The 25,299-nt window shown below is 40.9% G+C and overlaps 1 protein-coding gene and 1 long non-coding RNA gene across 8 annotated transcripts in view; both read right to left on the reverse strand.

Annotated features, from left to right (window-relative positions):
• Positions 1 to 25,299, reverse strand: part of phldb2b (pleckstrin homology-like domain, family B, member 2b) — a 93,542-nt gene that overhangs the window by 22,472 nt on the left and 45,771 nt on the right. For 4 of the 7 annotated variants that reach the window (XM_088401637.1, XM_088401643.1, XM_088401642.1 and 1 more), the window contains 12 exons: positions 21,602 to 21,786; positions 12,121 to 13,230; positions 9,364 to 9,723; positions 8,069 to 8,230; positions 7,738 to 7,875; positions 6,513 to 6,641; positions 6,268 to 6,315; positions 6,006 to 6,161; positions 5,815 to 5,925; positions 3,628 to 3,702; positions 2,222 to 2,365; positions 1,730 to 1,829 (listed from right to left, as the gene is read on the reverse strand). In XM_088401637.1, the coding sequence (XP_088257763.1) occupies positions 1,730 to 1,829; positions 2,222 to 2,365; positions 3,628 to 3,702; positions 5,815 to 5,925; positions 6,006 to 6,161; positions 6,268 to 6,315; positions 6,513 to 6,641; positions 7,738 to 7,875; positions 8,069 to 8,230; positions 9,364 to 9,723; positions 12,121 to 13,230; positions 21,602 to 21,786 (2,718 nt within the window). Of the gene's footprint in view, positions 1 to 1,729; positions 1,830 to 2,221; positions 2,366 to 3,627; positions 3,703 to 5,814; positions 5,926 to 6,005; positions 6,162 to 6,267; positions 6,316 to 6,512; positions 6,642 to 7,737; positions 7,876 to 8,068; positions 8,231 to 9,363; positions 9,724 to 12,120; positions 13,231 to 18,477; positions 18,681 to 21,601; positions 21,787 to 25,299 lie in introns of those variants that run through there. The other 3 variants (XM_088401644.1, XM_088401638.1, XM_088401639.1) reach the window with 3 other exon arrangements.
• LOC148407602 (uncharacterized) lies at positions 23,045 to 24,536 on the reverse strand. Its single transcript, XR_015863589.1, has 3 exons — positions 24,416 to 24,536; positions 24,178 to 24,341; positions 23,045 to 23,179 (listed from the first exon to the last, which is right to left on the reverse strand). It is a non-coding gene; the product is annotated as an uncharacterized LOC148407602 (long non-coding RNA).

A 25,299-nucleotide genomic window follows, 5' to 3' on the forward strand; every position in this document is an offset into this window, starting at 1 on the left:
CTTTTGAATTGGTGATTAACATAATTATTAAAAAAAACCAAACTAATGAAACAGGCCTGGACAAAAATGATGGTACCCATAACTTCATATTTTGTTGCACAACCTTTTGAGGCAATCACTGCAATTTAGCGATTTCTGTATTTGTCAATGAGCGTTCTGCAGCTGTCAACAGGTATTTTGACCCACTCCTCATGAGCAAACTGCTCCAGTTGTCTCAGGTTTGATGGGTGTCTTCTCCAAATGGCAAGTTTCAGCTCCTTCCACAGATGTTCAATGGGATTCAGATCTGGGCTCATGGAAGGCCACTTTAGAATAGTCCAACGCTTTTCTCTCAGCCATTCTTGGGTGTTTTTGGCTGTGTGTTTTGGATCGTTGTCCTGTTGGAAGACCCATGACCTGCGACTGAGACCAAGCTTTCTGACACTAGGCAGCACATTTCTCTCCCAAATGCCTTGATAGTCTACAGATTTCATTTTACCTTGCACACATTCAAGACACCCTGTGCCAGATGCAGCAAAGCAGCCCCAAAACATTACTGAGCCTCCTCCATGTTTCACCGTAGGGACAGTGTTCTTTTCTTCGTATGCTTGGTTTTTGAGTCTTAGAAACATAGAGTTGATGTGCCTTACCAAAAAGCTCTAGTTTGGTCTCATCTGTCCAAAGGACGTTTTCCCAGAAGCTTTGTGGCTTGTCAACATGCATTTTTGCAAATTCCAGTCTCCCATGAAGTCCACTTTGGCTCAAACGACGACGAATGGTGCGATCTGACACTGATGTACCTTGGCCTTGGAGTTCACCTTTAATTTCTTTGGAGGTTGTTCTGGGCTCTTTGGATACAATTCGAACGATCCATCTCTTCAATTTGGCATCAATTTTCCTCTTGCGGCCACGTCCAGAGAGGTTGGCTACTGTCCCGTGGGTCTTGAACTTCTGAATAATATGAGCCACTGTTGTCACAGGAACTTCAAGCTGTTTAGAGATGGTCTTATAGCCTTTACCTTTAAGATGTTTGTCTATAATTTTTTTTCGGATGCCCTGGGACAATTCTCTCCTTCGCTTTCTGTTGTCCATGTTCAGTGTGGTACACACCTTTTCACCAAACAGCAGAGTGACTACTTGTCTCCCTTTAAATAGGCAGACTGACTGATTATGAGTTTGGAAACACCTGTGATGTCAATTAAAGGACACACCTGAGTTAATCATGTCAGTCTGGTCAAATAGTTTTCAATCTTTTATAGAGGTACCATCATTTTTGTCCAGGCCTGTTTCATTAGTTTGTTTTTTTTAAATAATTATGTTAATCAGCAATTCAAAAGTGATGGCTGATTTTGATTATTTAATTTTCAATAAATTTTTATTTATTGTCACTTTGGTAAGTTTCAAGTGATTTCAGTGAGAATTGTGGGTTTTTCCTTCTTTAACTGAGGGGTACCAAAAATTTTGTCCACGTGTGTATTTAATAATATTTGTGCCAGATCAAGAGACCAAAGGGACACAGGGACCAAACAGATACATAGAAATAGCACACAGTCCCAGAAAGGCATTTAAAATATTTGAATTCCAGTTTTGGGAATGCCAGAATAAAATTATATGAGGTGGATGCATACAAATAAACACACATACAATTATTGCTTCGAGAGGGACATGTATAGGAAGTTGTAAAGTCTTGGGACATTTTTTAAATGCCCGTCTTGAATACACTGAACCCTGTATTTATGCATAAACACACCTTTTAGCAGGCGCCTGCTTTCAATTTCCTTGCTTGACAAAGAGAGAATTCTGGGAAGTACACTCCCACAGCTTGTGCTCTGTACCAATGGTGGATGGGGCTGAGAGCAAAAGCACAAAACAACTGTGGGTGAGCAAAAGTCAAGGTAATAAGCTGTATACTGCATTCAAAATAAAAGTAAACTAGAGCACGGTCGTCGGGATTAGACAAAAACAATTACCTGCGTTGCATTTAAATAACAACTCCTTACAAAAATACAGGCCACTTATGAGAATGCAATTTTTAAACACAAAACAACTGTGGGTGAGCAAAAGTTAAGGTAATAAGCAGTTTGCTGCATTCAAAATAAAAGTAAACCAGAGCATGTGCGTCGGAATTAAACACAATTACCTGCACTATATTTAAATAACTCCTTATAAAAATACAGGGCAATTTTTAACTTAACTTTATTTTTCAGACTGATTATTAATGATCACATTCATGAAAGCGTACTTTAGTTGGGAAATTGCGCCCAAGTGTTGCACTTGAGAACGGGGGCATCATAGTGGATGTTGTTTTCTTCCTGGGTAACGTGCCACTAAGATGGGCGCCGCCATCTTTGTCCGAACACTTTCTCCCCTCCAGCAACCAGAAATGCTGACCAAATACAAATGATATACTTGAAAGAGGTTTGCCAACTTCAAACTGTATGTTAAAATGTACTCAACACAGACACACTATCGTCAGGTCTTTAATGTTACTAAGGTGCTTTCTTGTGGCGTTAAAAAAAAAAAAAAGGTGGGGAGCATATATTTTAATGCATAGTGTATTGTCTTCTCACCCAGAGTAAACTGAACGTAATGAACAGCTAAAATGAGAACATTCATTTAAAGGAAACAGCCCAGTAAGCCACAGTTGTGTTCATGAATTTACATACCACAGAATAATTTAAATCATTTAGAAAACCTTAAGACATTTCAGAATAGTACAATAATAAAAAAAAAAACGTGGCAATAGATAATAAAATCAGTCATATTAAAAAAAATTCCACTATTTCACAAAATGTGCCTTTCATGTGAAAACCTACTGTTAAAACTGTGTATTGACATGTTTGTAACACAATTAGGTAGCTGCGCACACACATGTTACCTGCCTGTGTCGGAGATGGATCTTTTTGTCAGGAAGTGGGGGTGGGGGAGAGTCGGAGAGGGGAAGGCTCTCGACATGTCACCAGGTTCTCTGGCCAGTGCACAGAGTTTGTTTTGGAAGAGGGGCACATATTTAGATGGAAGGAGGAGGAAGAAGAGTGACAGAGCTTTGGAAAGAGGAGACACAACATCAAAGGACTGAAAAGAGGAAGAGTGGAAATTAAGAGAACGCAAACCTCTCCACTTTGCACCTTATTTGCCCGCCAAAACTACACACGCCTCTTTATCACTGAAGTCATCATGGGAAACTTTTGCTCCAGGCTCAGGGAAGCTATTAGTCTGTGTGTGGATTTGGGCATGTTTAAGGTCACCCTCAAATTGTGAATATAGCTCACTGAGTTCACTGACTGTGACGTAGCCCTTGTATCACAAGGAGAGCAAGGATAATTACATGAGGGGAGCCCTAAAGAAGCCGTTTAGTCAATATTTTAGATAGATTACGAAGAGTACCTCACTATATTTGAGACAAAGAGAGGAAGGAAGCAAGAGAAGATGGGAGATCACACAAGTTGACTGGAAGAAAGGTTGTGACAAAGGCGCTGACATGTAAACTGCTGCTAAAAGATACACATGCTCACGTGCGTCCAAGGGGACTGCATCCTAGCAATCAAGCAGGAGGGGAATGCCCAACCATTATTAGAAAAAAGCACCATCCTGCTTATATGTGTCTGCGCGCAAAAGATTATGTGTGAGATATCCATCCACACCTACCTCCCTTAATGTAGAACTTCGGCCACCAGTAAACTCAGCATATTTTCGATCAAGAGGTGCAAGATTTTCCTTTTCCTGGGAAATACAAAACATTTAAGAAATACAGCATTGTATGAAGACTTCAAGTGCAAAAGTCAAGGCATCGATTTGACCAAAATAGAGCTACGCCCAGAATCCCTGGATAACAAGCTCTCGCTATATGAGTAGAGTGAGAAATGTTGATAGAGACACAACTCATCCTGGTCATTATGACTTCAAACTGTTGCCCTAAAAAAAGCCAAAGACTCAAAGATAGCTTTTTCCCTGGAACTATTAACACTTGAATCACAACAAAATAAGAACACATTGAAAAATACAATGATGCACTTTGAAATAATGATTTCCATTTTATATTGTTCTGTGTATTCTTTGTTAATACAGTATATTATTTATTATATTTATTGTTTTTGGTATTGGTCCTGGAGAACACAGGAATCCTTTTCTTCTGACAAAATTCCATTAGAAACTGACCTCGTGGGTGCAATCGGAGTAGTGTTCCCAGTTTCGTGGTCTGCCTGTGTACAATGATAATAAAGGCCTTCCATTATATTCTATTTTATATGGTCATACGTTGTTTGAAGCACTAAAAAAAATGAATGAGCCACTGGGTACCTGAATTTGAGATTAAAAATACTTTTTGGAGAGCCAAGCCAAAAGAAGAAATTCTTGAAAAAACTTCCCATCACTAATTTAAAGACTGATATTGGTGATCAGATCAATAGGTTCTACAAGGAAACCTGTGCCATAATTGGTTGGAGTGGAGTGGTTCAACAGAATTTTGAGGATAGCAGAAACTGACTCAATTGTACACTAAATGTTACTTGCCTCTTCTTTTGGAGGTCCAGAACTACATGTTTAATTAAGGTTAAATGTCAACAGTTGGTAGTTCTTGTAGACTTAACTGTTATTCATTTCTATGAAAAACATAAAATAAATTGTCAGTTTATTTCTATCGTTATGTGTATATTTTTGGACGAGTTTGCTTCTTAACATTTTTTTTTCATGGACTTTTCTAGTTTTGCAATGAGACAATATCAACCCTTGGGGAAAATTTTGACCCAGCTTGGGCTTTCAGATGATTTTGACATGTAATATCAGAAGGAAAAGCATGTATATAAAAAAAAAAAAACGCTAAGGTTCTAAAATATCGTATAGATTGTCATAACATGTCAACTTTCAATATCCCTCCAGCCATTCCTTCTAGAGGTATGGAGAGGTACACCCTGCAGATGTCAAATTCAGCCCATGTCGGGCTCATATACTACCATTTAAAATTGGAAATTTTGTCAATTCTTGACATATTGAAAACCCGTTGTATTATCATGCATTTACTCCGATATTCATTCTGTCAACGGCAACTCACTAACAGGGTGCAATCGAAATTTTCCTATTGAGACGCCAAATCCATCGTCTGGCACTAGCGGACAACTTATGACATTTTCAAGTCTTTCAATGACCTCATTGAGTGGCTGAGCCTGACTCCCATAATGCAAAGATCTTGTTACCCATTGACGGACTTGTAGTTGACAAAGGGCTTCATTCCAAGAAGTAAATGTTGCAAGAAAGCTTTTATTTTGCGCAGGGAAGTGTTTTATTTCATGCAACGCATAACACTAGATCTGCATATTACCGTCTGCGAACTCTATAGCATTGAATAGCTGTTAATGTTTTTTTTTTCCTCTCACAAAATGAAAATTAGTTCAAATAAAACAACCTTGGATATATATACGTAAATAAAAATATGTATCGATTCCATTCGATTCGGCTGATTCCATTCAACATTTTGAGGAAAGGAAGGAAAATATATATTTATATTTGACGATGATATGACCCTTTCAAAGTCAGCCCAAGTTGGGTGATAATAAGGCCAGGTAAGTGAAAAATTCCCATACACCCAAGTCGTTCATTGAAGTCTTTTAAGGTAAAAAAAAATTCTGAATGAGTCTCTAAATTGCCTAATATATATTAACTTAGAATAGTATAGTGTGAATAAAAATCATTAATCTGGAACAGAACGGAACGGAACCAGAAATAAATTATTTAATTTTACTCCGTTCACAAAAACGTGAGGAGTCTTGGTTTTGCATTTGAAGTCTTCAGGTGTTTATATATGTAAGGCATTTGAGGAAAAAAACATGGAAACCTTACCCTTTGCAGCATTGCTTCAAGATTGCTCCTCTCTTTCAGGAAGCTTTCTTTCTCTCGTTCTGCCTGCTGGGCAATCTCTACGCCCTGCTTATTAAGAGTTAGCAGTCGCTCCTGGAAAAAGAAAGAACTTAGTCAAAGGGTGTCATGCAATTAATGGATCATTAGCAATAATATCGGAGGTACATCCTAACCTTGCGTGTCACAGTGCTCCGTTGGTAGTCGGCGATCTCTCGCAGAAGTTTTTGTGTTTGCGCCTCCATCTCCTCGTCCTGCCTGCTCTCTCTCTCCAACTGCTGGAACTCCAGATCCTCAAAGCGTTTTGTTTCTGTCTCAAGTACCTCACATTCCTGAGACACACACAAACAAACATAGGTCTTGTCACAAATACACACCGGTTGGACATTTTATTGTCTAGGTACTGAATATATAACCTCATAGACTGCATTTACTAACCCTTTCCTTGAGAAAAAGTACTTGATTTACAGAGTGAATCAAAGTGTCCTGCAAAAAAACAGAACAAACCAGACAAACACACATACAGTAGCTAAATGTCCCAATTAGATAACATCTCGTGCACCATGTTATATTAGCATTACCTCTCACCCTAGCATATGACTGAAGTATCTGCGTTGATCCAACGGCTGACAAAGATATGTTCACATTTGTGCGACGGGAGAGTGTTAAATGCGTGTACTGACCCTGGCTAGCTGCTCCTGCAGGGGCTCCTTGGTGGCCTCAGGGCAGCTGTCCAGCTGAGAGCGCTGCTCAAACACAATCTGAGCCAATCTCTCTATTTTGCTCTTTTCTGCCTGCAGCAACTCGCATGCCTGATATATACACATGTGCATGGCAATATATGCACATAGAAGGCCACACAAATAGATGCCAGGCACAAATTGAATGACGTACATGTAGTACCACCAGGACAAACACACACAAAGAGGACACAGAGAGGATGGCAGCGTTAGTGGAACTGGGACAGTCACTGTTAGTTCCCTAGGATATAGGTTTAGCATTTAGGGAGGGAAATTGGAAACAATATAAATCTACTTAATGATGCAGAGCTAGTAAGTAAGTCTTAAGACAACTGCTGATTATTTCAAAAGGGAGATTAAAAAGGTGGATGTGGGAAATGTGTAGCGGAGAGTAGATGGAATGGCACCGGTGAGGGTTGACTCAAACACATTATTAATTTTAACAGACACAGGCATCCAAAGTCTCTAAAAGGTACTTCTCTCGACCTATTCTGCGACCAAATCAGGATCTACCTGTAATTCTCATTCAATCTGACTCTCCCATTGTCTATCAAGGTTCACTCATGGACAATTAAGTAAAGCATCAAAATTTAAATTCTTTACTCCACTTTCAAATTTCACCTTGTTGGTCATGTCAATGGGACATAGATTCACATACACCTATAATATCTATATAGCAGTGTGTGCGTTTGAGATACAATGGCTTGGTGACCGCTACACCCAGGGCAGTATTAGCAAATATATGTTTGGATCATACACAGCATGAGAAGGATTAGCACCTACTGCTTAGGCACATGACCTCAAAAACCTAAGTGAGTCTTCAACGAGCATATATAGTGTGACCCGTGCACATGCTGTTTGCCATGTTGCAATGCAATATCCCCCGACGCACGCACGCACGCCCGCCCGCCCGCCCGCCCGCCCGCACGCACACACACACACACACACACACACACACACACACACACACACACACACACACACACACACACACACACACACACACACACTAGCTACTTGATATGAAAACCTGGCGCTTGAACCAACATTTTAGCTTGTCCGAGTGGCATATCAGTGTCTTACATTTTAGACATAAATGTGTTAAAACTCTGGGGTGATCGCAGAGATTTTAGCCTTCACTCTCAAGACAAGTATTAAATGGGAATACCTTGTCCTTTTCATGCTGAGATTTAGTCTCCATGTCAGCTATCTTGTTGTGAAGTGTGTCCAGGGCCTCTTTTTCTTGCTGGAGGGAAGCTAACTCAGACTCCTGCTCCGCCTCGACAAGAGCTTTTTCTACTTCCACCTTGACAAAAGAGACATGGCTGAGTGAGAGCTAATGATTAACTTCTGTTATTCGTAATTAGATTGTAGGTTTTGACTGCGAATAACCTTTTCTCAAAGATGTCAGTATATTACAGACGTTCACCACAGTATCAATTCTTAAAGAATTCCAGCCCTGACAGTAAATACAAAAACATAAATGAAAATGGCCATACCTCTCTGGCACATTCCTCCATCTGGTTGTCCAGCTCCTTAATTTTCTGTTTAAGATCTTTCATGTGGTTTAGGACCTGAATTCTCTCCTCCTCCACTCTCCTCATTTCTTCGTCTGAGGGCCTGGCTTCCTGTCCGAAGCGGTGGACTGCATCTTCGTGTGCCTGACGGTACAATCGTCACAATCAACAACCAAGCTACTGATTAGGTGCAGTGAAATGAACATGCAGTCTGTGTTAAGACACAAATGTAATTTACTTACTATTTATAAAATTGTCCTTCAAAAAATTATTTTGACAACTTGGTGTGTAACATCACACTTTAAATAACTTTGTCGTCATTCAAGGTCTCAAATCTGACAAATTACCAGTAACCAAAAGCAAAGGAGCTGTTAGCATTTCCTGTCTATGATGCAGGAATGAATACACGGACCACCAGCTATTTGATGCACACAAAAGCAAAAGAGTTACAAGAAAAAGAGGAATTATATATATATATATATATATATATATATATATATATATACACACACAGAGTATATACACACAAAGTATATATATATATATATATATATATATACTGTATATATATATATATATATATATTATATATATATACTAGATCTAAAGCAGGGGTAGGTAACTCCGCCTGTCACGAGCTGCTACCCTGCATGTATTCGTTTTCTCTCTTCTAAAATACCTTATTCAAATTCATTATCAGGCTTCTGCAGAGGTTGCTGATGAGGTGATTATTTGAATCAGGTGTGTTTTAGGAGATAAACGACAAAAACATACAGGTTTATGACTCGCGAGGACCGGAGTTCCCAACCCCTGTTACTTAGCATACAAACACCAACTGTGACACTTCACCCACTCCAACCTAATTAATGAGCGGTAAATATCTCCCATCGGTCTTTGTACAAGATGAACATGTTGATACTTTGTTAAAAGGAGGGAGGGTATTGAATGTGTGCAAGATAGTAGTATAAACTGATTTCCACTTGAATAATAATCAATCACTAAAAAAGCTGACTAGAGCCACAGGTGCTCATACTGCATTCTTTTATTTCTTTCCTATACTGTATATATATTCCTTTCTAAGGTGGTGAGAGGATTATCTCTTTTTGACACAATCACTTTTGATGCAATCCAATAGACACATAAATGCCTTGAGAACATCTGGTGTTTGTTGTCTTTTCTAAAATAAAAAGTGAATGAATGCTCAGGTTCGGTAACATAGTCTGTTTAATATTCATGTGTAAAATTTCCAAACCATCTCCATTACATTTTATTTTTACCTCGTTCATCCTCTGCGTATGAGTTGATGGTGATGGGGCCAAGCTATGCAGAATGACAGTTGGTGATTCTGCCTTGACATCTCGTGAACCATTGTTGCGCCTCTGTCGTACCAGTACGTCTACATCATAGTACCCATTCTCTGTAATGAGTCCATTCCCTGTGGAACCATTAAGGACCGTAGTGTTGGAGAAAACAGAAGTTGTGTCATCGTCATCATCGTCATTCAACTGAAGCTTCTGAAGCTCCTGGTTGATCTTTTGGAGGTCTGCCACAGCAGACGCTGAATTTGTATTAGAGCCACCACCATCCTGGTCCAGTTTTGAGCACAGGGTCAAGATGGTCTCAAGACGCTGCCGTTCCTATAGGGATAATGACAAGGGCACATTAGAAATGTCAAAGTCCTACTATATACAGTACACACACACGTACAGTAGATATATCTGTAAGTCCATGAGGGTACCTATTTCAGATGTCAGAATTCACAACTATGGTCAATGTTAATTTTTGGTATTACAAATAAATAATGATTATGGATTATTGGCTGATTAATATGAAAAATGAAAATGAACCAAATCTGTTTTCTCCCAATGCATGTGCCATTTTTATGTGGATTTTCACTATTCACGAGCTGACCTGATAACCTATTTCCTTGAGAAGAGCAATAGTAACTTGTTTAAAAAAACAACAACTTTACTTTGCGTTTCACAGAATGCAATGTGTGGAGCGATAATGATTATAAGGGCATTAATTCTTTTCACATGTTGCCATAATTGAATGGATGTCATATTTAGCACATTTATTAATTTTTGTTGGACTGTGTAATTCATGATTTTTTTTTTTAACACAAACTGTGACTAGATTGTGAGTAAATGAGTGTCATCTAGGTCAGTTTCTTTAAGTACTTCCTTGTTTTGCTCTTCTAATCATTGCTTGTTAAATCTGAGATTTGCTTTATTTTAAATGGCAAGGCCGCAGAATGAGCTTATCGTAAAATGTCATCATATATATTTAGGAGTAAGCGGTTATGATATGAAATAATATACAATAAATAATACCAGTGTTAATTTTTTACAGCTGTCGTAAATGGTTAGCACACATAAAAAGTAAAACATGAAAATAGTTGCCAATTACTCTGGCCAAAAATTTTGCCTGATTTTTGTAGGACCATCAGTAATTATCAAAAGCATAAGCATTGAAATTACTCTTGACAATTCATCACAAAAATCAACTGTTTACACAACCTGTGGAAGCATCGCAGGAAAAAAAAATCCTTCATTTTTTTTCAAAAAGCACCTTTGTCCATCAAGTCACGTACAGTATGTTGTCTGCATGATTTTAAGATGGTTTTCCCTCCTGACTGACATTCCCCCAGTGCAAGATTTCCGTTGCCACTGTTAGCGTGGCTGAGACACGGCTACAGATTACAGGGTGTGAGCTGCAGTGTTTGAATTAAGCAAAGGGGAGGGAGAATTTATAGCACCAACATGATCAAGTGATATTAGAACGCGAAAGACAGAGAAAAGGAATGTGGGTCGGAGGTGATAGGATCTGCATGAGAGAGGGAGAGAGTGTGAAAGCAAGAGTGCCAGGACACCTCCTGTTGTCAACTATGCTCATCTAAACAGTGCACAAGACCACAGGAAATACCACTCTGTGAACAATGTACATTCTAGGGAATTGTGTTCCAGGAAAAAACAAACAAAAAAAAAACTCTAAACCCATTATGAATTTAATTAGAACCTAGCTTGCATCCGATTTACGATGTGTAATGTGAACCAGAAACTTGTGTTCCTGTTACCTTGTTTTATTGTCATAGGAACAAGCTACTGTTGGAGCCTTTATAGTAATGAGCTGTTATAAACGGTGGAGTAGGAAATGAGGGACTGTTGAAAAGAAAGATATAGAAAACAATGGCAGGGCGGAAAAAGAATAAGGGAAATGGAGACAGTGTCTTATTTTGTCTGCATTGACACACAAATCAAAAATATGCTAATCTATATTCTAATATGCTTTTAATTTGGAACAGCAAAGCCTTTTCTTATGCACAGGTTCTAAAGAAGGCCATCAAGGCATCTATGAACAGGCTGATTTTTAATTGGGTGACCACTAGGTGGAGGAATAATACTGTCATACTTGTCTTAACACAGTCAGGTTCTACTAAATACACTACTGCACTAGTTATGAAATCCAACTTTTTATTTCAAGGGTCACAATAATAAAGTATAAATTAAAAAATGGGTACGCCATCACCCATAGCCATTCTGCAAATGGGTCCTGAAGGCAGTAATGTGCATGCTTTTACAAAATAGATAATTATGAGAAACGAAGAGTGGAATTTTGAGACCAGATATAGTTTGAACATCTGCATGTTTATCCACCTGCTGCTCTTTAGACGCTGTCCTTTAATTTTCTTGGCTTCTTTAACCCGCATCTGACCAATTTTCTCTGTGGCTCAAACCACACTCGGGCACGCAGTCTACCATGTGACGGACATAAACATGTATCTCACACACACAACCACACTCTAAAATAGAGTGAAAGGTTAAAATAGTCCTGTTAGTATGGGCTTCACACCAGATGTGGTCTTGAGGTTAACCTCAACCAATGTGAGTGTTAAGATGCCTGGGAGAGTAAGGCACGCCTGAGGAGACAATTTTATGATACACACAGTGAAGACTACAGGCATTCATTCATAGTTTGACTGCTGTTTTCCCCATTTGTAAAGGACTTATTAGGAAAGTGTATTTGACACTTACCAGTCTTTCTACCTCCTGCTCACGAAGCCGCTCCTCTTTTTGGTGATGATGGTAGTCACTCAGTTCTTCCTTCCTACTCAATGAGCTGATACTGCCCCGTCTTTCTCTAAAACCAGTGGCAGGAGTGACTCCTGCTTTTCCGAACGAAGACCTCCTCTCACTGCGTCCACAGCCCAGGATACTGGTCTGCTCCAAATCTACCCAGGGCTTTGCACTTTCCCCTGAGAACAACTCCATATCAGGGGGGGTTAAGCTCATGTAGCTGGTGGAGGCCACTGAGCTTGTGGAAGTCAAACTGAGTTTCTTGGCCACACGAGGGGAATACGACCTTCCGGTCTTCGATGAGGTTGTATTGTCAGGTGGGGATGTTGCGATGCCATTGCAAGAAGGCATCTTAAGGGAGGAGAGTGAGATGGACACAACACCATCTCCTTTAGTTGTGGTATGGACTTGGTTCTTATTTGAGAACTGCTGGTTGGAGTTACTAGTGTTGTGGTTGAGGTCGAAACTGGTGTTCAAGCAGTTGTTGTTGTAGTAATGGTCTTTGCTAAGTTTGTTCACATCATAGGGATGTGGCTGAACAGTTGATAATGTCAGAATGCCATTATTGCTATCTCTAGGTGATGGGGAGGGGCATAGGCGAGGCAGCGAGCGGCTGTGCCCGATTTCGGTCATACCATTTAGAGAACCCGCAGAATATTTCCTAGTTCGACTGCTTGGTGCAGCTTCTTGGTTGCCAAGGCTACGTCGTCCAAGGCGGGGGCTTGAAGGCATACTTACAGCACCCCCGTTCAATGAAGAGCGGGATGTAGAAGGAGGAAGAGAAAGGAGTAAGTTATCTCCACTGGATACAGAGGTAGATGAGCCCCTGCCATTCCATGGTGACAAAAATGGAGAAGACCCTGTGGTGTTGAGACATCGGCTCTCACTCGTGCTCAAGTTGTCCTGGTTGCGAGTGATGGAGGTACGTGAGAGTAGAGAGGAATGGTCTGAACGTCTTGATGGGGATGGTTGGGACACCGATTTTATTGACATGGGGAGATGACGTCTTGTCTGCTCCTGATAGGCTGATGAGGAAAGTGAGGGGATGGGGGGTGGAGTGGTCGATGACTGAAACAGAAAACACCAGAAGATCACTACAATTTTAATGTACACATTTAATTGAAGTCTCAACATACATATTAAATTTAAACATGGAAAATATTTGTTGTTGGAGGGGGTATACACAGAGAAATTTTGACCACGACATTACAAATTACATGTTTGAAGTTGCGCATTAAATACAGAACAGGGCTCGACACTGCCACCAATAACCCTAACCCATAAATGCCAATTTAACAGTGTATGCTGAGCAAAATATCATCCGGTTACCTGACGAAGGCAGTGCGTCAGCCCATTGCTGACGGACGCCCGGTTAGTTGACGGACCAATGAATGATGGGAATGCTAAAAACAAAAATGACTGATTAAGAATGTTGAAAGTGTGTTTTTCATCCATTTTTGTAATCATCGGGATAGACATTCCGTCAGATGTCTATCAGTCCGACACGCCATAAATACATAACGAAATAAATGCAAGTCAACTGGATTGCATGTTTGTCTAGAGCAGTGGTTCTTAACCTTGTTGGAGGCACCGAACTTCACCAGTTTCATATGCTCATTCACCGAACCCTTCTTTAGTAAAAAATAAAATATGATTTTTTTTACTGGTGCACGAAATGACTTGTGCATTAATATCACCTTGCTCAAATAACAAAACCAACACAGTGGGTAAAAGTACCAGTTTCCTGCCACCACGTCGTGAGTCCATATGGCGATCGACCCTTTAGATCACCGGCCGCAGGAGCTTATTTGCCTGGATCGGCGCTCGGGAGATAACGGGCTAATTCCGGTGTGTGGTGCCGACTGAGAAGGAGGTCTCGCTCTGCTGCTTATTCAGTGCTCTCAAAGCGGACCGTTAGAGAGTCTCACTCAGACACATATACAGCCTTCTCTAAGCGGTCTGATAGGGAGGTCTCACTCTGCTGCATAAACCAGTGACATCAAAACGGACCGGTAGGAAATCTCAGAGCAGGACGCTTTCAATAACCGTGCCCACTAACTGCAGACTAGACTGAGGGGTGGACCTCTGCGGCGGAGGCTCGAAAGAACCCCTGAGACCGACTCACCGAACCCCTAGGGTCGATCGAAGCCAGGTTAAGAACCACTGGTCTAGAGCATTGCTGCATCTTTTGGAATCACTTTATTGCCAATGTGACTACTGTATAATCACTTTACTTTTGCCACCAAGCAGTGGGGTATTATGTCCAGGAAGTTGTCGACAGACCGACGATTACAATTTTCAGCATGAAAAAAATGGCGGACCGACGATGACGGAAGGGGGGCGGGAAAGTGTAAAACCAAATCCTGTGTGGTACAACCAATTAAAAAAATTGCTAACACCAGTGGTAACTGTGCAAAAGTTAATGTAGAACCCTGCAAACCATGGTGAGTCATGTACAATGTTCCCTTTAACTTTCAGTGCGTCTGAGCATTCACACAAACTCCCTGAGCAGGGTTTGGACCAATGTGAGCAACTTCAGACATGCACACAGTGAGTTGCCGTGTGCAAATCTGATGTCGCTCCCAAAGTGACCTATTATCATCTAACTCACATTTTGTCATCAATGAGCAAGGAAGGGGTGGGGGGCTCTGAGTATATCCAGGGGTCTAGCTGCGGCGCTGGAATGACCCAGTCGTGGCTCGTGCTTTAATGACGCAAGGCAGCTCGGAACTCTAGAATTTATGTGAACTGCACGACCTGATGATGTCCAACAACTTTTAAACATGTGTGGACCGGTAATGTGCTTTTGGGTACTTATCCTGTCATTTATGAGGGGATGGTTGGGGTGACAACTACAAGGCTCATCCAGCACCAATATGGGAGAACAATGATTGTGATTGTTTTTATTGCATAATGTTGCCAAACATATCCCAACTATTTTTGTTAGTTTTCAACAAGTTTATTATTTTTTAAAATCTTGAGCAATCAGTGATTTAGTCATGACAGTCTAATATACATTGTACTCATTGAACGTTTTGTAAGGCTACTGTCATTTGTGATCACCAGCAGTTAATCATTTTCCGTTTCTATGTGTTTGTTGCTGTCGCTGTTGTAGCCTTAGTTGGAGAGACGAACGATATTTTTCTTTTTCTATTTTTCTATTTTATCACCACCTGCCGAACCTGTGTCTGGTATTTTTCTTTATTTTTGAGGAGTTTCCATTTTTCGTTAACTAGTGATTCGCCAATTCTCTCAACAGCTCCTAGCTCCATCCGTCTTCGTTTTCGTGCAGCTCTGCTAAGCGTAAGTATTCGCTCGGCTGTACTAAGGTACGCATGGCTTCGTGCACCTCCACCGCATCAGTCACTTGCAACACCTGCACCATTCTCATGGAGAGGCTTTCTCTCCTAGAGGGCCGTGTCCGTCAGCAAGAGCAGGGTAGTTTGATAATCGTAGATCAGGCGGACACATCTGATAGTGATAGTGCGGGCCGTAGCCTCCCCGCAATGCCGTTAGCGTCGGCTAGTGTGGGTTGTAGCCTACCCGATAGTCCGGCTAGCATTAGCCCTAAGCAGCCTGCTAGCCGCGGTAAGCCTGTTCAGACGCATAATCGTTTTAGCCCCCTTGCTACGCACACTCCATCTCAGTCTACTGGCTACTGTACATTAGTTATAGGGGACTCCATCACCGTAACATTAAGCTTAAAACGCCAGCCACCGTAATGTGTATTCCTGGGGCCAGAGCACCCGACATCGAAGCTAGTTTTAGGGAACTGACATGCAAGAGGCCTAGACACCAGCCTAGCGCAAACAACACTAGTACCTCAGATATAGTGATACATGTCGGCTCCAACGATACTCAAATGAGGCGGTCTGAGATTACAAAGAAGAACATAGCCAGGACTTAATCTCGCTAGAAAGATGAGTTGGCATCGAGTTATTGTCTCTGGCCCTCTGCCTGCGAGAGGCAATGATGAGAGGTTTAGCAGATTATTCTCGCTTAGGCTAGTTTCTGTAGCGAGAAGGGTTTCTAGTTTGTAGATAATTGGCCCTCTTTCTGGGGCCAGCCCAACCTGCTAAAGATGGATGGCCTTCACCCTAACTCGGAAGGAGCCATCACTCTTTCTAGAAACATAGATGACTGTTTGAGCCTTCCATGACTTCTCACATTAGAGCATTTCGGGTCGCAGGCGAGTAGCGGAGACTGTAGGCTGGACTGCTACAACACACATAGTATACTTAGTCTAGGTCACTGCAATCCACACACTGTTCCAATACCTAATACTGAATCCCCTAGTGATAAGATTTCTGCTGAGGTGGTGTTGATTACAGAAAGTAGCCATGCCTCCTTAACTGGTCGGATTAGTGACATAGCACCAAGGCGGAATATTAATATTAATGCGTGCGTTGTAGCCGTCAACAATCGAATTCCTACATTATTAACATTGCGACGAGGTTTTAATTACTCAACCTACAAACCAAGCCCCAGCCATCAAAATCTTGTTAGCATTAGTACTACCAACATTAAGCCTCAGAATAGTTCAGGAAAAATTTCCCAGTTTAAATTCGGCTTCAAAAATATTAGGTCACTCCCCTCAAAAGCCCTTTTTGTAAATGATCTTAAACCTGGTTAAAACCAAATGAATTTTTATCATTAAATGAGGCCTCACCTCCAAACCTTGTGGGCTCACACATTGCCTTGTCCTTGTAAAAAAAAAAAAAGGGGGAGGGGTGTCGCCCTAATTTCAGAATCTGATCTTAAACTTAGTGCGAGCACTAATCACACCTTCAAGACATTTGAGGCTCTCGTTATGCGATCGAGCTCCTCACCACCATTCTATGTGGTAGTTATTTACCGTCCTCCAGGTCCATACTCTGGATTCTTAGATGAATTCCCTGAACCGAAGCTGATTTAATAACTCATGCAGATATTAGTTATGGGTGACTTCAATATTCATATGTACTCCCCATTGGAGCCAATTACTGTAGCATTTCAAGCAATAAACGATGCATTTGGTTTTACACAAATAATAGAAGCATCAACACACCAGAATGATAATATCTTAGATTTAGTGTTAACCCGTGGCCTAACTGCCTCAAATGTCACAATTTTGCCGTATACTAACGCTATGTCAGATCATTATCTTATAACATTCGAAGTCCTAGCTCAATGTGGTCTTATTGACCACAACCAAGGCTTTAAGAGCCGTGATATTAACTCATCAACCACAGCTTTTTGAACTACTGCCTTTCGCAACAGCTGCCTTTCCGTCTTTCATTGGTTCAGTCGATAAGCTCACAAACGATTTTAATACGTTTCTTTTAAATTCCCTAAACTCTATAGCGCCGTTGAGACTTGAAACTCGTCCGACGCGACACACTCCATGTTTTACATATGAAATGCTTACGTTTAAATTGTTAAGTAGACAATTTGAGCATGAATGGTAAACAACTAAACTTGAGGTTTTCCATCAGGCCTGGTGCGATAGCTTGCTGAAATATAAAGAGGCTCTTCGGGTAGCAAAAACAAATTACTTTTCCAAAACGATTGGCCTTAATAAAAAAAAAATAACAAAATATTTATTTGATACGGTAGCTAAGATAAGGCAACAGCAGCGGATTCATCATAGGTTCCTCCATTCAGCACACAATTTAATGCGATTCTGTACCTAGCAGATTCAGATAATAAGGGAAGAAATAGAAAAGGCAGCGCCACTTATCCACTCGGCTGTGATTGCTGATGCAAGTTTAGACAATCAGGTTCATGAAAGTCTGGTAACCCTGCCCCAGTTTGATTTAGTACCTCTGGAGTGTCTTACATACTTGGTTAATGCAGCAAAGCCGACATCCTGCGTGCCCGATGTCTTCCAGGCAAACTTGTGAAAGACTTATTCCCGATCTTAGGGTCATCTGTCTTGAATATTATCAATCTGTCGCTGTACCTGAAGCTTTTAAGAGGGCCGTCATTCAACCATTACTTAAGAAACCTCATTTAGATCCTGAAAATCTCTAACTATAGACCATTATCACATTTTCCGTTTATTGCCGAAATTCTTGAGGAAGTTGTAGCACAACAGTTTAGCGATATCATGATAGATAACAAAAGATTTGAACGCCTTCAGTCAGGTTCTACGGCCTACCAATCAACTGAGACAGCCTTTGTAAAAGTGACCAATGATCTTCTCTTAGCCATGGATTCAAACACCTCATCAAAATTATTATTGCTTGACCTTAGTGCCTCATTTGACACTATTGATCATCGTATTCTTATAGAACGTCTTAAATCATGTGTTGGTATCTTGGGATCAGAACTTACTTGGTTCAGATCTTACATCTTGGGAATGACGCATAGTGTCTCTCATTGTAATGCGATCTCTGAATCTTTCTCCATCTCATGTGGTGTCCCGCAGGGTTTAGTACTTGGTCCCCTACTGTTCAACATCTACATGATTCCTCCTGGCGATTATACGTAAACATTCTATTAGTTTTCATTGCTATGCTGATGATACCCAACAATACATGCCTTTAGAAATAATAGAACCGTGCAAGTGCAGTAAACTGGAGGCTTGCCTTGCTAAGATTAAACAATGGATATCTTCCAATTTTCTGCTTCTTAAGTCTAGTAAAACAGAGATGCTGATTACTGGCCCTGCTCATCATCAGCACTTGATTAAGAATACCACATTGAGCCTGGATAACGGTACTATTTCCCAAAGTAGTTTTGCAAAAAACCGCAGCATGATGTTTGACTCAACTCTCTCTTTTCGAACACATATAATAACACGACAAGAAAGGCGTTTTTTGAATTCGTCCTTTCTCCTAGCGATGCTGAAACATTAATTCATGCATTTGTTACGTCGCGCCTAGAATATTGTAATGTTCTGTTTACTGGCCTTCCCATGTCCTGGGTCAAAAGCCTGCAGTCTGTACAAAATGCAGCAGCAAGACTATTGACTAGGTCGAGAAAGTTTGATTACACCGATCTTAGCTGACTTGCATTGGCTTCCAATACACATGAGATGTGATTTTAAGGTATTGTTAATTACTTATAAAATTTTACATGGTTTAGCTCTGTCCTATCTCTTCGACAAAGCATCACCATATGTTCCATCCGGACAACTTCGGTCACAAAATGCCGGTTTGTTATCGACTACACAGGCTAAAAAGAACTCTGTGGGGTCAAGGATTTTTTCCATTCGCGCACCAGTACTATGGAATGCCCTACCTATGGAAGGTCGTGCAGCCACCTCAGTAGAAATCTTTAAATCCCGACTAAAAACACATTTATACTCAAAAGCATTTAGTTAATGGGCCAGTCTGCAGCTTCTTTTTTTTTTTTTTCCTGCCCCCTTCTCCCAGCTCGGAGAGGTGGCTAGCTAGATGGTGAAGGTTGACAACAGCCCCCATTTGGCCATGCGCTGATCGACCATCTCGGGTTAAGAGATTGCCCGTCTGCGGTCCACTTGTTTGGACTGTGGGTTCTTGCCCAATGGCTTTGCCTGCTGTCAAGTCATCGTTGCACTATATAGCACAATTATGTTTTCTGTAATCTATATTGTGTACCTGTATTTGTCTGTAATGTTTATCTATTTGTCTGTATTTGGTACATGTAGCATCCACTTCAACCTGTGGGCCTGGAAGGGGGCTCCTCCCACCTGCGGTCCCTTCTGGAGGTTTCTGATTTTCCCCAAATTGAGGTTTTTGAGTTTTTCCTTCCCCTTCCGGGAGCTTTGACAGGAGATGCTGTTGTGTACCTTACACCGAAAAGATGTCTCTATATGACTTCTTTTTTGAAAGAAGTCTCGACATGACCTCTTTTCATCTGTGAAGCCGTTTTGAAAGAAGTCTCGACATGACCTCTTTTCATCTGTGAAGCCGTTTTGAGACTTTGGTGATTCAGGGCTATACAAATAAAATGTGATTGATTGATTGTACTTGTCACCAGGGCCGGTCCGTCCTACAGGCAAAGCAGGCACCTGCCTTTGGCACTATGTGTGCTTAGGGTGCCGCCGGTGGCCCTCACAAAAAATTAAAAAAAAAAAAAAAAAAAGGTGGGTGCTCAGGTGCCTTCTCCTTTTCTACACAATGAACAAATAAGCAAGAATGAATAAACGTTTTATTTACAATATTTCATCTGGCCTGGCTGATCAACAGAGACACAATGCTGCTGCTTGCTTTAGTGGGGGGATATGTCTCTGCACAACAGGCCACCGCAAGCCTGCAGCCCAATCAAGACGTGCGCCGTCGAAGTAATGTAAACAAACACAAATTCATGGTTGCCGTTCTATGAAAATTGAAAAGACACAAGCCCACGGGTGCGCAAGACAGAAAACAGAAAAGAGGAAGAGGAAATGAAAGCCCAATTAAGAGGTAAACTATGTCAACAAAGCGCTGTTTTGCGTTTCTGTGTTATTTTAGGCTGATTGGCACTAATGCTAGCGATAGCTAAGTAATAAAGAAAAAGGCAAAACTAGCTAGATAATGCAATGTTATGAGCTATTGCTAGATTCATACAGATTGAGATGAATGCTAAACCCTCACGTTTGGGCTTAGTAGTTTTATTACCAAATACTAGGTAACTACTATACTGTACACCTGCATTGCAGAGTTGTAAAAGTCAAACCCTCGTCATCATGCTTGCCTAACTTGCCTTGAGTCTCAAAATTAGTAGCAAACTGCACCATTATATCAGTGATTATTTGTATTTTTTTTCCTCTTACCGCCTTAAAGGAGTAAAACTAACCTTGTTATGTGAGCCAGAAAAAACAAACAAAAAAAACAACGTGTTCTTTAATTCCTTGTGACGTCTGAGTGATGTTTGTTGGGGGGGCACCAAAATGTGCTTCAAGCCACAAGTTGAGGGAAAGAAAGAAAAAATTCACTCACTTTCACCGCATGTCCTATTTGCATTTACGCCAACAGCCATTCCATCTTAAAAGAAGCGCGTTTCTTTCCTACTTTGGCTTGGTAAGTGGGTGTGTCGCTACTCGTTCTCCGGGAAAAGGGGTTAGCCTTTGTGTCTTCTAATTCTGCGCTGTTGTTAGCTAGCTAACCTGCACTGGGTGCGTATGCAGGGAACGCTTCTGTCAATGTGTTTGATTGGATGAATAGTGCAAGTGAAACTTAACGTATCATTGGCTGGACACCTGGCACTCGCTGAGTCACAATACAAAGCGGTACAGAAAACAATATTACTAGTCTAATTTATCCAATACGATGAGGTCTAATATTAGACAAAAAAGGCAGTTACATTGCAGTTTGTTTTATGCGCAGCATAAATTTTCTTGTGCGCTGTGACTGTGCGAGCAGTGCGTAATTGCGCACACGTGCAGCTTCGAGGGAAATCAGGTTCCTGGCCTATATACAGTACGACCAAACAACTAGGTTAACATGGACAGCATGAATAATAACCACTGTGGCAGGGCTCATTGAAAGCTGACCTGTGTTCCACTGAAGTATGATGGGTTTGTATTCCCATTAGCTTTCAGGCTGTTTTCCAGAGCTTTCTTCTTGCGCTGCAGGGTGTCCATTAAATCCCGGAGCTCCGAGGCTGACCGCATGCCCCGCGTGCTGCCCGTCCCGCCGATCATAGCATGGCTATAATCACTGCTGAACTTCAGGTGGTCTGAGGAGGGCAGTAAAAAAATAATAAAAATTAAAAAAAGTGTGTGTGTGTGTGTGTGTGTGTGTGGGGGGGGGGGGTTATTAATTTTTGTTTCTCACTTCACAAAGATTAGAAAGAATTGTTGTCAAATGTATCCCACCTTAGCAGAACAATTGCTAAACTGCACAAAGTGAAATTGAATTTTGTAAGTGGTCTAGTTTGTGTGTATGTATGCAAATGATTCAAACTACCCGGAATATACACATCATATGCATCAAAGTACAAGACACGTAGAAACAAAAACCATATCCAAGACAGTTTCACTTGCGTTCATTCAGTTCCTTGCTATATGTTTTTAAAATTATAGAGACCACAACAACATATTTTTGGAATATTATCAAAACCTCAGCTCTGCCCTTCAGAAATTGTTCCATTTTTAACCATTTCAGTGTTGGGGAGCAGGATGTAGTAAGTGGTGTAATTCCTAAATGCCACTAAGTTATTTTTCACCCACTTCTTCCTAAACATGGCATGAGAAAATGGGCCTGAAATGGCCAAACATACATTTCTGAGATTAGCATGTTCTTTATTTATTCTACTTCCATTAGGTGAGTTGAAGCCTCACCTACCAGCTGAGTGGAAACAAGCACATTTTTATTTAGCTCTGGCTTAGTGTGGAAAAGGCGGCATCACAGCGGTCTCTCTCAGACCACCCAGTGTTTAACTACAGAATGAAACAACAAAAGTGGCTCCATCTGAGGCCAACAATCATGTGTAAACACTGTAAGTACGTACTGTATGCAAAGACGATACAAAAGCATTCATAGAATGGAAATGGGATATTTTGTTGAGTTATGCTGTCCTGGTGACCAACTGTGCAACTTTATTCCCTTTATGTCTGAGAGAAAGTCAAATCTTGCATGGAGAGAAATGTGGCAGGAAATGGAAAGCATCAGGAGAACTCACGACACTTCATGCATACATGCACACACAGCAGTTTTGTGAGTCCATAAAAGGGCAAACTCCAGGACTGCTGTGCATCAACTCACCTTTCTTCTCACCAACCTCTTTGTGTGAGAACAATCACTTTGGCTGGGAGTGTTCGTAAGCAACAGAATGAAGGTGAGGATTTTTGGTTTTGAATGAAACAGAAAACAGTATAAGATGAAGGATTTCCACATTTTTTCACATTTAAAAAAAAAAATGAAACAAAAACTACTACTTAAAATGGGAATTCAATCAGCTTTTATTTCCAATGGTATGTTTTGTGCTTCAAAAACATTTGGCTTGTTTACATAGTCACATGAAGGGAAGGAAGTGGGTTTGTTGTGCAGTTTACAGGGGATCAGGAAAGGAGAGCACTGCTGAGATCTTTCACTTCTTTTCTGGGATGCAGCGGAGCCAATCTTTTCTCCTACAACATATATAGATTTTTAATTTTTTTGCATTGCATGTCCCTTATTATTTGACTGAGTTTTATAACCTAGCATGCACATGCACAGTCATCAGCGATAACGTGAAAAGAACAGGAAGTTATACTTTCCTTCTTTGAAACAGTAATAAAACAGTGACGTCTATTGGACAAACTATTGAAAACTATTGCATTACAACACTCCCAGTTACATTTTCAATACCATTAAAATTCTGTTAAATAACATTACAGAGCCGTAGTCTTACTCATCAATAAGATGTAGTCTTATTCATTTATGCGTGCAAATGCACTTTTCCTCTCAAAGAGAGATTGACTGAGTCCAATTGACAGACCCTAGCCCCGCCCTAAACTACCTGGCGTTGAAACGTTGACGATCACGTGGGACGTAACAACTCCTCCTTTCTGTGGTCATGTGATCTTCCAACACGGGATAGGAACGACGTAACATGATACTTTCCCCACGAGCGCTAGGCTGGTGCCGAGCGTGACATCACTCTATGCTGCGCCAGATACAAAGGTCATTGGAACCACGTATTGTGATACTTGCGCGGCGAGTGCTCGGCACTTGAGTCGAGCATCCGATTCTAGCGTAGCATCACTACTTGGCATGCTTGTACACAAATTTGAAACCGCACTATGCAGTTTCATATAGACGCGACTTTTTTTAAATAAAGAAATGACGACAAGGAGGAGTCTACGCAAATTTAAAATAGCTGGTTAAATGTGGACAAGGCCTAAGATGCTTGACTCTTAACAACTGTCAAGAGTATCCTACTGCCTTTCTTGGACTCATCAATGCTTCTGTCACAGTCACATACTAGCATGATGATCAATCGCTATATTGGCAAACTCGTCATATTTAAATCTTCTTGAAGCTTTTCTGATTCTGACTGGCAGGACTCTCAGCTGTGTCCTCATCCTGTCGTGTTTCACTCTCATCTGTTTTTATGTTTATCTCGTTCTCTGAGCAGGGTACTTACATTTTATGCCTTCAGTCGAAGTTCCAATCATCAAATATGACATCACGGCGGATTAGAATCCTCCTTTTCCCTTCATCATACAGGCAATATCCCTTGGCCGTTGTTTCCATATCTGACGAAACGAAGCTTCACAGCCTTTTTGTCCCGTTTCCTTCTTTCTTCATCTGGAATATGAGCATAAGCCATACAGCCTAAGCCAAATACCTTCATGTTGCTCCGGTCGGGTATTTTTCCACACCTTCTCTCATATGGTGTCTCTTACTTCAGTACAGCTGTGGGAAGCCTGTTCTATACTTGGCCAGCTGTGCTTTCAATTCAAAAACAGAGCCAAGCAAGAGCTGGCTTGTAGAATGGCGGAGGGGGAACTTGGCATAACTAGTATGTGCAGTATTTACTTCCTTTTTTAACAGCTGTTGAAAAGTACAGTAATCCCTCGTTCATCGCGGGGGTTGCGTTCGAAAAATAACACACGTAAAGTGAAATCCGTGAAGTAGCCAGCTTATTTTTTTTTATTATTTTACAATGGAATGCTAAACTACATATAAAATAAAACCAAAAATCAAAACATGTTTTAAAGCCCCAAATTTGTTTAAAACAATCATTTTGATATAGTAATACAACGTTGGAAACATTGTCACTCACGTATTTCACAGTCCCAGCTATGCCTCTTTGTCCTGAACCCGCACATTGTTATGAGTAGTACATGAGCACTTTCTTTTTCTGAGCAAGATTTTTATAAACGGATATGCCCAGACATCAAATTAAAGTGAAGCCTCTTAAATCATAACAATACACTTGAAATTTCAATTTATTGCAAAAGAAATCTAGGTAAAAGTCAGATTTCCAAAGCTGCGCATTTCTACATTGCTGTCTGTGTCTACATAGTGTGCGCGTTTGCTCTCTGCACGCCTACGAGTCACGTGATAGGCTCCCAGAGACCAAGCTGTTAATGTGCTTACTGGAACGTTCACACACGGCAGTTAGAGGAGAGACACAGGAGAGACGAAAGCAAGCTTTTGGATCCTCTTGTCTTTTGTAATAAATTGACAAGTGAAAAACCAACACAGTACAGCGTCAATATTTTATTTCGGGACAACAGTAAATCCCCTGAGCCAATCAGGA

The sequence above is a fragment of the Hippichthys cyanospilos genome, chromosome 19, assembly GCF_059441005.1.
Source record: "Hippichthys cyanospilos isolate Australia breed blue-spotted pipefish chromosome 19, RoL_Hcya_1.0, whole genome shotgun sequence".
In the NCBI taxonomy this organism is placed as follows: Eukaryota; Metazoa; Chordata; class Actinopteri; order Syngnathiformes; family Syngnathidae; genus Hippichthys; species Hippichthys cyanospilos.